General features: G+C 37.7%; 1 protein-coding gene across 2 annotated transcripts in view; it reads right to left on the bottom strand.

Annotated features, from left to right (window-relative positions):
• LOC150101142 (succinyl-CoA:3-ketoacid coenzyme A transferase 1, mitochondrial-like) overlaps window positions 1-15,538 on the bottom strand; it is a 221,809-nt gene that overhangs the window by 144,798 nt on the left and 61,473 nt on the right. For both annotated transcript variants that reach the window (XM_090401526.1, XM_090401525.1), the window contains exon 5: window positions 4,926-5,075. In XM_090401526.1, the coding sequence (XP_090257652.1) occupies window positions 4,926-5,075 (150 nt within the window). The remainder of the gene's footprint in view (window positions 1-4,925; window positions 5,076-15,538) is intronic.

Here is a 15,538-nt window from a genome sequence, read left to right on the forward strand (position 1 = left end):
AGAACGAAGTGTGTCTGAGTGATTTTTGGTGTGAATTCTATCAGAATTATTAGTCTAAATTGTCGTTTTAAATATCACACAGCGCCGGTCAGGAGGTCGACCACATGGGCATTGACTAGTGCTATTAGGTGAATGCCGTGAAAGTCAAGTAGCACTGGTAACATAGACTTTTCAAAACTGATTCGATGCCCTGAATGCAATGTGTATGCATGGTGGAATGTAAGAGATGTCTTTGTGCAGAGGGAGAGAATGAGCGAAAGACGAGAGAAAGCATGGATTTGTTGTAAGTTGGGCCACGATACACAGAATGTGAAACTGACTGAAAAGACAGTGTACATGAAAGAAACGGAAAGGAAATGAAAGACAGAGAGACTAACGGAGTGAAAGAATTCAGGAATGTAGAAGTGAAAGTTACAAAAAACCGAAATGAAACAAAAACAGGAGAAACTGAAGGAGTGAAAAAATGCAAGGATGTAGAAGCAAAAGTTACGGAAAAAGTTGCAAAAAATGGAAATGAAACTTTTTCCGTAACTTTTGCTTCTACATCAAAGTTGCGAAGTTGCGAAAAAATTAAGTGATATGTAAGGGAGAAACTGAGGAGGTGAAAGAATGCAAAGATGTACAAGCAAAAGTTAGTGGTAAGGGGGTGAAAGAAAGTATGAATGGGGAAAAGGAAGTAAAGTGCAGCCAAACAAGAGGTAGCAAGATAGAGAGTGAAATTGTCGGAATGCAAGATTTAATGAAACAGATATTGGAAATGAAAAATGAAATAAAGAATATGCTGTGTGATGTTAGGCGTCTAGTGGAAATTATGAAAGCATGCAAGAAAACAGAATGAAAGAACAAAGAGTAAAAGAAGTGACGAGTGATTCCAGGATAGCAGTATATGGAGACTCCATAATTAGAGGGCTAGTTACTGACAGAGTCCATAAGGTCTGCTATTTGGGTGGGAGAAATTGAATATGAATGAATGAATGATAACAGTGTAGTAGGAAAGGTTGTCAGTGTGTTACCCAAGTATAATGATGGTGAGTTGCGATGGAGAGCCAAAATCATGAATGGTATGTTGGCAGAGCTGTGTGAGGAGAAGGGAGTGGAGTTTGTGGATGTATGGCATGTGTTTGAGGGAAGAATGAAATTATACAGGTGTGATGGGTTGCATTTAAATGGCTTTGGAATGAGTGTGCTGGAGAAAGTGTTGCTGGATGAAAATATAGTGTGTGGAAGTATAGTGTGTGATGCATGCCAGAGATCAGAAGGAAGAGAAAAATCAGGAGAGTGGTACTGAAGAGACAGCAGTGCTTGGCAGTGGAAACAGTAGTGTGAGAGAGGAAGAGAGAATGGGAAACAGAGGAGCTCAGGTGACAGGGAGATAGAGAGAATGAATGTTGAAAGTGGCAGCAAATGTGTCTATGAAGATGGAGAACTGGAGACTGAGCAGGTATATGTGATAAGCGATGATAAAAGTGATTTGGCAGGTGTAGTGGGGAAATCGCAACTAACATATAGCTTGGATAGGACCGGCTATAGACCTAAAACTGAACTGTTGTGTTTGTTTACAAATGCCAGAAGTATCAGAAATAAAGGGAATGAAATGGTTTCAGTGATTGAGTTTATTCACCCCCAAATAATTGGAATAAGTGAAACATGCTTGAATGAAGATGATATCGTAATGGGAATAGAATTGGATGGGTACAGTATTTTTCGTGAGGATAGAAAGGGCAGGAAGTGGGGAAAGTGCTGCTGATGGTAGCAGAGTAATTAAATCCACATAATGTAGACATGAAAGAGGGAATTAGTGGCAATGGTTATGAATCGGTGTGGTGTAATGTGGAGGTTGAGAGGAAGATATATTTAGTTGCTATAGGCCTGGGAATGTGGAAGGTGGGGACGAAGAAAAGAACAACTTGGATTAGTGAACAAAGGAAGGGTGATTATTATGGGTGATTTTAATTATGGTTTGGAATGAAGAGATAGCATTTGGGAATAAAGAAAGTGAATTTTTCGAGTTCTTGAGAGATAACTATTTCAGGCACACGTAAAGAAAGGCATGCGAGGATCAAGAGTTCTAGATCTCATCATTTCATCAGAGGATGTAATTGTTAGAGGGGTTTCACATTTTCCTCCATTTGGTGAAAATGATCATGAAATAATCACCTGTGGCTAGTCATACAGGCTTTTGCGAGGAAGGATATAAAAGGCTGGTGATTATGACAAGCTTAGGAGACAACTTTGAGCTATAACATGGAACGAGGAGTTGAGCGGTAAGGAAATAAATGCTGCATGGGAACTTACAAAGAAATATATAACAGCATCAATGTACGAATGTATCCCAAAGGCTGAATAAAATGAATGAATGTGGAGCTTAAGCATGAAATCTGAAAAAGAAAGTACTTTGGAGGAAGTACAAGATGAATAATCGTAATCAGTCACATGAAGAATATAAAGAACAAGCCAAGAGAGTGACTCAGTTAATAAGGAAAACAAAAGTAGAGTATGAGCAGAAATTGGCAATCAGGCTAAGAAAAACTCTAGAGAATTTTTTAGATATGTGGCAAGTAGAAGGAAGAATGATCATGGAAAGATGAAATTAAAGGATGAAAGTGGTAGAATGGTAACTGCTGCGGAATTGTTGAGGTATTCAGTGATCAATTTATAAGAGTCTTTCATCCTGATCAGGGTGGAATCACGAGGAACTTAAGTGTAGAGGACATAGGAGAGGATAGCTTAATTGTGAGCAGGATGTATTTGAGGAAATAAATAACCTTGATGTTAATAAGGCGATAGGATTTGATGACATATCACCATGCACCTTAAGGGAATGTTCCAGGGAACTGGCAGTAGCATTGGCATGCCTGTTTAATAAGAGTTTTGCAACAGCACAGGTTCCAAGGGAGTGGAAGGAGGGTAAAACTGTCCACTGCATAGATGCTGTAATAAGGCTGTACCATCAAATTATAGGCCGGTCTGTATATCTGGAGTTGTGGTGAAGGTCCTGGATAGATTGGTAAGAAGTAGGATACAGAAATGGGTTGATAATAGCAGTATTCTCAGTGGTTATCAGCAACTTGGATTTTGCAAAGGCTTTTGATAGACTGCCACATGACAAGCTCTTAAATAAATTGAAACAGATGGAATTGGATAACAGACTTCTGTGTTGGATCAATGACTGGCTGTCAGATAGGTATCAGAAAGTTGTATATGGGGTGCAGTATCTCGAAAGAGAAAGGTCGCCAGTGGTGTGCCGCAGGGGTCAGTTTTGGGGCCATTGTTGTTCAATTTGTATGTTAATGATATTGAGTTGGGTTTAACTAGTGATAGCCAGCTGTTTGCGGATGATGTAAAACTGGGGAGAGCAATGCACAGTCAGGCTGATGTTAATGCCTTATAAGTGGACTTGAATAGATTGCATGAATGGGCAGGTAAGTGGAACTGTCATTCAATGTTGCTAAGTGTAAGGTTTTGAGATTTGGTAAGCAACGATGGGATGCAAAGTATATGGTGGGGAATCTTTAACAGAAGTAGAGGAGATGAGAGATCTAGGAGTGATGGTGGACAAGGACCTGAAATTCGGGGACTACATTGCACAAGTTGTGAAGACATCACATTGAATAATGGCAATGATGCGGAGAACCCTGACATGCAGAAATAGAGAGGTTATGATTCCCTTATATAAGGCCTTGATCAGGCTTCATATGGATTATTGTGCACAGATTTAGTTGCCGGGTTTTCATGGTGACGAGGATATGCTGGAAAGGGTACAGAGAAGATTCACAAAGGTAGTCAGTGGTCTTTGGAATCTGGAGTACGAGGACAGATTGAGAGAATGTAAGTTGCAGAGCCTCGTGAATAGGAGGAAGGGGGGGGGGAATATGATTGAGACATATAAGCTAGTCAGGGGTTGTTATCAGGTAGACATGGAAGAGATTTTTCATAGAATGGGAGAGGGGAGCAGAACAAGGGGCCATTGCTGGAAACCGTATAAGGAGGGTGTGAGCAAAGGAGTGAGAAGTAGGTTCTTTGCATGGAGGGTGGTTGGTGAGTGGAATGCATTGCCTGAGTGTGTTGTGGATATGAAACATTGAATCAGTTTAAGATGCGGTTGGATGAGTATTGTATGCAATAGTGAGTACCTCCCAAGATGAGTCTCTGACTCCATGGAGGTCAAAGGTTGATAATAATAATAATAATAATTTGATCACCTAGTTTTCATTGTGATATGGAAACACATGTAAGTGTGTTGTGGATATGAACACATTGAATCAATTTAAGACACGGTTGGATGAGCATTGTATGCAATAGTGAGTACCTCCCAAGATGAGTCTCTGACTCCATGAAGGTCAAATGTTGATAATAATAATAATAATTTAATCACTTAGTTTTCATTGTGATGTGGAAACACTAGAGAGGATCAAGAGAAGAAGGACCAAAATAATATCAGAACTCTGGTTATGCAGAGTTCTGATATTATTTTGATCTTAATATTCCTCTTATCCAACAAACTGTAGATGCAGTTTGTTGGATAAGAGGAAAAGAGATGATACGATAGAGACCCTCAAGTTAGTGAAGGGATTTTACTAGATTAAATGTAGAAGGGATATGGAAAGAGTTGAATGTGAAACGGGAAGAATGAGAGACGATAGACAACTTGTATAAAGATGTGGTGTAGAAAAATGTGTGGAGTATCTTGTAATCCTTACCCATCCTCAGTCATAATATCATTTCAATGTGAAATTTCACATTTAAAAAAAAAATGACACTAATTATAAGTGTTAATACAAAATATATAAAACTTTAAAAAATTAAATATGTTAATATTTAATTTTTTTTCTAAATTAACTAAGATGAAAAAAAATTTATATATTTTTGATTAAAAAATATGTATATTTTTAAATGCTCTAGAAATAAATAAAAAAAAATCACACCTCCCTTGCTGTACTGGAAATAGCAACGGTTCCATCTGTGTTATATTTTATTGGAACACCTCCCTTATGTACTAAAGTTCCATGCCCAGCATTTGTGTAAAATGCAGGAATACCTGCACCACCAGCACGTATTCGTTCTGCTAATGTACCCTAAATAAAAACATTTAAAATCTAGAATCATTTCAAATCTTTTTCCAGAAATAATACCTATTTAAAATCTATATTTCAAAAATCATAAATAAAAATGAGCTAAATTAAGTTCAGTCTTCAAGTATTATTATCAAGTTATGACCTTGGATCTGCAAAACAAGCACTTATGATGAAGAAGATAACAAAATAATGCAGACCCTCAAATGGCGTTGTATGATGATTCAATTATTAAAGGTCTACAGGACGGGAGGATGCACAAAGTTTGTTTTACTGGAGGTAGAATGAGTAGAATGATTGAGACATTGGATATGAAAAGAAAAAGAGTTGGTAGTTGTAATAGGGACAAATGACTTGATTGTGAACAAAGAGCACATCAGATTGGATATCAGGAGGTTGTTAAGATGGATAAAAGATAATAGTGTGATAGGAAAGATAGCAAGTGTTTCGCCAAGTTATGACAGTGGTGATATGAGGCAGAGAGAAAGGATTGTGAATGATATGTTAGCAGAGATGTGTGAGGAGAAAGGAGTGCAGTTTGTTAGTGCGTGGAATGAGTTTGAAGAAAGAAATAAACTGTATAACAGTGATGGACTGCATTTGAATGGTTTTGGTTCAGTCACTTGGAGAGACTGCTCTGAAGGTAGAGAAGTGAGTGCAGAGAATGAATCTGATCAAGTAGGAAGTGATGTGGAAGAATGGTAAAGACAGGAGAGATTGAAGAGGTAGTTATGAATGAAGAAGTTAGTGCCATGAGTATAGAGAATGAGACAACAGATGTGCAAGATAGACAGAGAAACAGGGCACAGTGTGAGAAAGATTGATGCTCCAAGAGGATGAGAATGCATGTGTAGACAAAAGGGAAGGAGATGACCTGGGATCAAGGGAAAACAGTTAGATTTAAAAATGGTTTTAAGATGAATAAGAAATGTATTGAGTTAAACATGGAGAAGTCATATCAAATAAGTGGCATCAGTAGAACTACTACAGATTCAGGAATGAGCTGCTGTGTTTATATACAAATGCTAGAAGTGTAAGAAACAAGGCAAATGAAATGGTTGCATTAATTGAGTCTGTTCACCCAAGAATTGTTGGAATAAGTGAGACATGGTTGGATGAGAATGACATCCTGACATGAATAGAGATGGAAGAGTATGATGTGTTTCATGAAGACAGAAAGGATTAAAAGGGAGAGAGAGAGAGAGAGTGCTATTGATGATAGAGAAAGAGTTATGTCCGTACAAAGTAGAGACAGATGAAAGAGAGGAATAGTGCCAGTGGTTTTGAGGCAGTGTGGTGCGAGATATAGGTGAATAGAATGAAATATTTAGTCAGATGTTGTTATCATAAAGGGTGATCATTATGGATGATTTTAATTATGGCAATATAGATTGGGATGATGAGATAGCAACTGGAAGTAAAGAAAGTGAGTTTGGTTTCTTGAGTTTTTGAGGAACAACTACCTCAAACAGTATGTAACAGAAGGCACACAAGGATTGAGGATCTTGGATATGATCATCTCATCAGAGGATGTAATTATAAATGAGGTCTCAAATCACCCTCTAGTCGGTGAGAGTACCATGAAATGATTACCTGGGTGGTTTGCCAGCCATGTGAGGACCTCTGTGAGAAAAGGATATATGTGGAACTACAAGGCTGGTGATTATGAGGAGCTCAGGAGACAACTTGCAGGTGTGGCATGGAATGAGGAGTTAGATGGAAAAGAGATCAGTGCAGCTTGGGGAATATTCAAGAATTATCTAGTAGAAGCACTGTCCAAGTGTATTCCAAGCGTCAGAAGTTTAAATATGGTAGGTGTGAAATGGATGAATGAAGAGATTAAGCATACAATACAGAGAAAAAAGGCATTATGGAGGTGGCATAAGAGAAGTGGTAATAATCAATTCAATGAAGATTACAAAGAACAGCCAAGGAGGGTGACTTAGTTGGTAAGGGTAGCAAAAGTGAAGTATGAGCAGCAGTTAGCTAATGAAGTCAAAAAGAATCCTAGGGAGTTCTTTCGATATGTAGCCAGCAAAAAAAAAAAAAAGAATGATTATGGACAGATGACATTGATTGGAGAAAATAGTATAAGAACAACTGCTGTGGAAGATATAGTGCAGATATTTCATGAGCAGTTCATAAAGGTCTTTCATTCTTGTGAATGTGACATCATGGAGTGTTTGAGAGCAGACCGACTGTAAGTGAACGAAAGGTGTATGGGGAATTGTGCAAACTTCATGTTAATAAGGTTGTGGGATTTGATAATATATCACCATCTATTTTGAAGGAATGTGCCAGGAAGTTGGCATCTGCCTTGACATATTTTTTTAATATGAGTCTTGCACTGAGTTGAGTTCCAAAGGAGTGGAAGGAGGACAAGATTGTGCTGCTTCATAAGGGAGGTGATAGAACTCGGGCATCAAATTATAGGCCTATCTGTATGTCAGGTATTGTAGTTAAGTTGTTGGAGAAGCTGAAAACTGATGAAAACTAGGATCCAAAATTGGGTTGACAACAATGGTATTATCTTTGACGGACAGCATGGATTTGCTAAAGGGAGATCATGTTTTAGTAATCTACTTACTTATTACAATAAGTTGACAGCTTGGATAGAGGAATGGGATACATAGTAGTATACTTAGATTTTGCAAAAGCTTTTGATAGATTACCGCATGATAAGTTGATAGTTAAACTAGAGCGGATGGGGTTGGATATTAGATTAGTGCATTGGGTCGGAGACTGGCTATCTGATAGGTATCAGCAAGTTATGTATGGGGGAGCAATATGGAAAGTCACTAGTGGTGTACCTCAGGGGTCTGTTTTAAGGCCATTGCTGTTTAATCTGCTAATGCTATTGTTAAAATTTTTGAATGGGGATAATTCAGTTGTTTGCAGATGAAGCAAAGGTGAGACGAACTATGAGTTGTGCAGGTGTTGTCGCCTTAAAAGAAGACTTGAATAGACTGAGTGAATGGGCATGGGAGCGGGGGATACCAGTTCAGTGTTGCAAAATGTAAGGTTTTAAATTTTGGGAAACAAAGGGATGTAGAACTTATTCTTGGTGGGGATATACAGTATACTGTTGGAGTTGGAGGAATTAGATCTTTGGGGTGATGGTGGGTAAGGATCTAAACGTGATGAATTCTGGCAATGATGCTGATGACACTGACTTGTAGAAGTAAGGAGATTCCAATTCCATTGCACAAGGCTCTAATTAGGCCACATATGGACTATTGTGCACATATTTGGTCAACTGGTTTTCAAAAGGATTGACCAAAATAGTTTCTGATCTCTGGAATGTTGATTATGAAAAAAAAGGTTGAAATGATGCAATTTGCAGAGTCTAGTAAATAGCAGGAAGAGGGGTGATATGATAGAGATGCACAAGTTGGTAAGGAGTTGTTATAAGATTACCATTGAAGCAGTTTTTTGTAAATTGGTGGAAGATTGGGGGAGAACAAGAGGTCATCGCTAGAAGCTGTGTAAGGAGGGCACGAGTAAGGGAGGGGTGTTTTACATGGAGAGTTGTGAATGCCTTACCTGAGAGCATGGTGTCTGCAGAGAATTTGAATGTGTGTAAGACATGGTATGATGAGTTGTGTGTATGACAAAAGGGACCTCCTAGATGACAATGATTTCATGGGGTCTTAGAATAATAATAATAATTTATTATTCACTTTCTCTGTGTTTTGCTCATCGTAACTTTTAAGTTTTCTAAAGATTATATATTATAATCAAAGTGAACTAGTAGATATTCTACAGCTAAACAATTTAACACCTGCAATAACAAAAAAAAAAATCTATAAAATTCATAAATATTTTTCTTAGAATTAAAAACTATTTACTTTTCTGAATGAAATTCTATTTTTAGCTTCTACAACAACACCACTTTTTCCAGTTACTGATGAATGATTCTCTCAAACTTAAAGGAAGACAGACAAGGAAGCTGCACATACACTCTCTTTGTCACACGACAGAAATTGAACAATGCGAATTTCCACTTTCACCATTCTTCTGTGTCTTAAAATTTTTTATTTTAGTCTTTAAAGGTACCTGTGGCATAATTATAAAACAACAAAATTACATGATAACTATAATAATAAATATTGAGAGAGGACTTGAAAGAATTATTGGAAGTAGCAAAAGAAAAGAGTGGGAGGAGTTAAGATAGTGAGTCTTTGCCACGGTATGACACAGTAGAGCTGAGAAGGAGGGCCATAATAGTGAATAACTCGATGCATAGGTTATACAGGAGGAGTGGTGTGGAGTTTGTAGATATATGGAGTGAGTTTGATGGGCAAAAGGACTTTTACAAGAAGGATAGTTTGCATCTGAATGGATTTGGTGTTCAGAGATTGGAAAAACTGTTATTGAATGAAGTGAAAGTGGATGTGCACAATCAGTAAAACTAGAGCTTTTGGGGGAGGGGGGGGGAGCTGTTGAGTGGATATGCAGACATCAGTGAAGCAGTTGAGTCTAAGAATGTGTATCATATGCCTGAGTTAGCATCAATGGTAACAAACTAGAATGAGATAGTTAGTGTAAGGCACTTTGAACCTTTTTGAACTTTTGCAGTTAATTCTAAAATACAGTCTCGAGGATTCATTTCCAAATATTGTAATACTTGTGCGAACTTTTGCACTTTATGTACACTAATGCTAGAAGCATTAGGAACAAGCATGAGGAATTTTTGGCCTTAGTTGGCTCATCCTGGTCAAAAGTCATTGCCATTATCCCTTAGTAAATGAGCTAAGTAAGCTTAGTAAGCGAAACATGACTAACAGAAGATGATATAGTTAGTGGGATAGAATGTGAAGGGTATAGTATGTTCAGGAAGGATAGAGAGAGAGAGAAAAGAATCGGGGGGGGTGTTATTGATGATAGCCAGAGGCGTAGCTAAGGGGAGGGGCAGAGGGTGGTCCACCCCGGGTAGCACTTTGAACCTTTTTGAACTTTTGCAGTTAATTTTAAAATACACTCTCAAGGATTCATTTCCAAATATTGTAATACTTGTGTGAATTTTCCTCACAATTCCTGTAAACATTGCTAGTTGTGAGAGGAGTTTTTCTAAATAAAATTGATTAAGAATTACCTACATTACTATGAAATAGATTTCGTCAATGTCATCGACAATTTTGCTAACAGAAAAGCAAGAAAAATAACATTTTTGAATGTTGAAATTAAAGTTTTATTTCAAAAATAAACATTTGTTTCAATTTATTTCCCTATACGTCGTTTTGACTTTTTGGTTGTATTTTTGGTGTATATTGAGAGCGGTGGAAATCCCAGGGATCGCCCTGGGCAGCAAAAACTGTAGCTACACCACTGATGATAGCTGATGAACTGCAGCCAAAGAGAGCAAAAGTTCGACTGCAGGACAGTGAAAATAGCACATTTGAGGCTATCTGATGTGAGATTGAGGCCAGCAGAACAAAATATACAGTTGGGTGCTGCTATAGACCAGGGGATGGAAAAGATGATGGAGATATTATGCATCAGCAAATAGACTCAATGAGTGGAGGACAGGTAATTATTTTGGGAGTTCAACTAAGGTAACATTGATTGGAAGGAGGAGAGGACACATGGGAGGAAGGAAATGGATTTTATGCAGTTACTAAAGGATAATTACCTGAGACAGGATGTAATAGTAGAATTACTAAGTGAACACTTTGCAAGAGCATATCATCCAGGCAGTGATATTGCAGAAATGAGGGAACCGATGGCTTATATGGGAACTGAGGTGAGTGAAATGAAGGTGAATAGCATATTACAGAACCTTTATGTGAATACATCTGTGGGATTGGATGGTATAAGAGCTCAAGTCTTACGTGAAGCGGCAAAGGAATTGTCACTGCCCTTGACCATATTGTTTAATCTAAGTCTCAGCTCTGGGTTACTCCCAAGGGGGTGAAAAGAGGTGAAAATAGTTCCATTGCATAAAGGAGGCCCCAAGACTGCCATAGAAAATTACCAACTGATCAGCATATCAGGAGTCATTGTGAAAGTATTGGATAAGTTGGTCAAGAGCAAAATACTGGAATGGATAGATGGAAATGGGATACTGGACTTTGCAAAAGCCTTTGACAGGATACCACATGGAATAATCCTAATCAGTAAACTACAGCACATGGGGATGGATATAGGGTGGAGGACATAATGGAGAGATATCAGAGAGAAGTTTATTCAGGAGTAGAGTCCAAAAGAAGGCTTGTGACTAGTGGTGTGCCACAGGGTTCTGTTCTTGGACCACTGCTATTTAATTTATTAATTAATGATATAGAAAAGGATCTGAGAGGAACTATTCAGTTATTTGCCAATGATGCAAAGTTGGTTAGAGCAATAGTTAATACACACAAAAATTCAAAATTTTGCAGGCTGATTTGGATAGATTGGCAGACTAGGTTAAGGAGAATGGATGTCAGTTTAATGTGGCAAATTGTAAGGTTATGCATTTTGGGGTGAAAAGATTACCAGCAGTGTACCACATTGGTGCACATAGCAAAAGTGGCTAAAGCAGTTCATCAGATCACTTGGTTACTGAAGAATACTTTGACAAGCAGAGACAAACAGGTTATTGTTCCTCTTTATCGAGCCTTGATAAGACCCCATCTTGATTACTGTGCACAGATCTGGGTGCCAGGGTTTCTTGGTGGTGATGATGAGGAGAAGGTGGAGAGGATCCAGAGCAAGTGACCAAGATGGTAGCAAGTCTGTGGAATGAACCTTATGAGAACAGGTTGAAGATTTGTGGACTACAGAAACTGGTCGATAGGCGGAAAAGGGGTGATATCATTGAGACATTGAAATTATTGATGGGTTTTTACAAGGTTAATTCAGAGGAAATTTTTCAGAACAAGTGTAGTGGTGGGAGAACTAGGGGCCATCCATGGAAACTGAGCAAGAATGTAGTTAGCAGGGGTTTTAGAACTAGGTTTTTTACTTGGAGAGTGGTGAATGAATGGAATAAGCTGCCAGAGTCTGTTGTGGGTGCCATGACTGTGAATGAGTTTAAAGCAAAGTATGATAAATATTGTGCAAATGCTGAATAGTTCTTGGCATGATATTTATGGCCTCCTTTGATGAGAATAAGGACTCCTTAGAGTTGCCCGTAATAATTATAATTGTTGCCCTCTCCCAAAAGTTCAGGAGATTCTCATTTTATGTAAACATCAAAAATAGTTTTAATAAACTTTAATAATAATATAGATATTTTGTACTGAAAATAACAGTACATCATCAGTGTGTAGAAACAACAAGCAAATTAAAGAACAGGAATACAAATACACCCAACAATTGGTTTACCAATTAAAAACAGCTGCCACTTGTTGATAGAAATTAATATTAATATTAATAAATAATATTAAAACTATTTTTGATGTTTTCATAAAATGAGAATCTCCTGAACTTTTGGGAGACGGTGACAATTGTTCCAGTTTAAGTTAGGCTAATGTAAAAGGGCTTCACAACTTTCTTTGAAAAGGCATTCATATTTAAAATTGCTATGGAGAAGATGAGCTTCATCTCACAGGATACTGTGTTTAGTGTCAGTACTATTCTGGACCAGACCAGACTTTTAAAGTTTCATGTATTTGATGTAGTACTTCTTCTTTCTCAGCCATTTTCGATCCACTGCTGAATGAAGTCATCCCTGTGATCTTCCAATTTTCTCGGTCTTCTGCCATTATCTCTTCCCACTCAGTTTTTCTATTTCATCTGCTCATCTTGTTTTTGAGTGTCCTTGTCTTCTCTTTCTATTTGGTATCCATTCTGTTACTTTTCTAGTCCATCTATTGTCCATTCCTCAAGCCAGGTGTCCTGCCCATCTCCATTTGGACTTTTTACAGTTATTAAAACTGTAATTCCTAGGATGATTCTCTCCATTCTTCTTTCTGCCACCAGTATTTGTTTTTCCATTTGTTTAGTTAGTGCCCAGGTTTCTGAGCCATAGGTGAGTACTAGTAGTATGCATTGATTGAATACTTTACTTTTCAGGCAGATGGATAAGTTATTTTTGAAGATATAGTTCAGTTTTTCCTGGGGCAGAGTTGACTACTACCGTGTGCGTCCCCAGGTGGTGGATCAGGGAACAGCCTTCAGATATGGAGGCTAGCTGCAATATAAGCAAAGCAATCTGGCGAATAAGCAGCCGTGGACCAACAGTGACTGAGCTATCAGGGCATGGGGGAGCAGAAGTGGCAACTCTGTTTCACTTAAAACCTCACAAAGCCCAATGACAACTCGGTGACATGGCGAGTAGTGCCGCCATTAAATAAGCACCTGCTGGGGTAACTGGCCCTGATATTGGGAAGCAGCATTGTCAGTACTGACACAAGGTTGAAGCTAAATGATGACGGAAAAGCTTGTGATCAGAGATTTGCAGATGGCAATATGATTATATTGTGCACGTCTGTAATACTGCGGAGCAGAAAGTAAACGGAGAAACTACTGCTCTATCTTATCTCCAGAACAACCATTATGGCGAGCAAACCCTTACAATTTGCCCCAAGTTCCCGGCGTCCCTTAAATGGGACAGGGGTGCGAAGAATCTCTGGGCCCAAAATGGTGTCCACTTTTAAAATTGCAACTTGGAATGTCAGAACTCTGTATGAAGCTGGCAAATTAAGAAATGCCACAAGAGAAATGAAGAGGTTGGGCATCCGGATTTTGGGAATTTGCGAGACTAGATGGCCAGGATCTGGAAAGTGTCAACAAGATAATATGACAATATATTACTCTGGGAATGATGAGAACAAACATCAACATGGTGTAGCTGTAATAGTAGATGAAGAAATCAATAAATCAGTAATAAATTGGATTCCATTTTCTGAAAGGATAATGCTGTTACAACTTAAGAGAAACCCTGTTAACATAAATATCATCCAAGCTTATGCACCCAGCTGACAAAAGTGAAGAAGATGTTGACGATTTTTATGAACACCTAAAAGAGATTAAAAAACTAACAAAGAAACATGATATAAACATAGTGATGGGTGACTTCAATGCAAAAGTGGGAAGAGGGGGTGATGGAGAAATTGTTGGCAAACATGGCTTAGGCACCATAAATGACAGAGGAGATTGCCTAGTCCAGTTCTGTCAGGAAGAAGATCTAACAATAGCAAATACCTGGTTTAAACTTCCACCCATTTCCAAGTGTACAGAAGACTGTACACTTGGAAATTGCCTCAAGATAACCAACATAACATTGTCAGAAATCAAATTGATTATATACTGATAAATAAAAGATTCCACAGTAGTATAAAGAGTGCAAAGACTTATCCTGGAGCAGATATCTCATCAGACCACAATCCCATAGTTGCAGAAGTACGTCTTAGATTAAAATCAGCTAAAAAATCACAAAAGAAGAAAAAGAAAATGTAGAAAAACTGAAAGACCCGAACATAAATAAAAGTGCCAAGATACAGCTTAACCTGCGATTACAACAGATTAACATAGAAGAAAATAAAAGTGTGGAATCTCTTTGGAATAGCTTAAAGAATGCCATCGTAACAACAAGTATTGAAGAAGTAGGTTATGTGAATAATATAAAACAACAGGAATGGATGACAGATGAGATTCTTTCTCTTATTGATACAAGAAGAATGTACAAAAACAAAGACCTAGCCAGGTATACAGAAACACATAACATCATCAAGAAAAAAATAAAAGAAGGCAAGGAAAATTGGATGAAAAATTTATGTACTGAAATTGAACTGCTTCAGAAGAAACATAATAATTTCAATCTGTATAAGAAAATCAACGAAATTTCCGGAAAACTGAGGAAAAAGCAAATAGTGTCCCTAAGAGACGAAAATGGAAATATAGTTCTAGAAGAAGAGAATAAAGCACAGATTTGGATAAAATATGTAACAGAACTTTTCAATGATACTAGACAGAAGCCTATAAATATAAAAGATAACATTCAAGGACCAGCAATCATGAAATGCGAAATTGAGAATGCTATACGAACAAGTAAAACAGGAAAAGCCAGTGGACCAGATGGTGTGTAAACAGAATTTTTAAAATTAATAGAACCAGATAACATCAAACTTCTTGAAAAACTATTTAATAAAATATATGAAAGTGATGAATTTCCATCAGATTGGCTCAAATCTACATTAATCACTGTCCCAAAGAAACCCAAAGCAAATTCCTGTGGTGACTTCCGACTTATTAGTCCAATGGTCCAAACATTAAAAATATTTTTGAAAGTAATTCAGAATTGCATTTATAGAAAAAGTGAAGAAACTCTAAGTGAAACACAATTTGGCTTTCGAAATGGTTTTGGTACTAGAGAGGCCCTTTTCTGTACCCAAATATTGATACAAAAATGCATAGAAAAACAGAAATCTGTCTTTATGTGTTTCATAGATTTTGAAAAAGCATTCGACAAAGTCAGACATACTAACTTAATAGAAGTCCTTCAACAAGTAAGGCTAGACGAACAAGACATAAGACTAATAACA

Source organism: Typopeltis vanoorti, chromosome 12 (genome assembly GCF_054136105.1).
Source record: "Typopeltis vanoorti isolate ZY-2024b chromosome 12, IOZ_Tvanoo_1.0, whole genome shotgun sequence".
Classification (NCBI taxonomy): domain Eukaryota; kingdom Metazoa; phylum Arthropoda; class Arachnida; order Uropygi; family Thelyphonidae; genus Typopeltis; species Typopeltis vanoorti.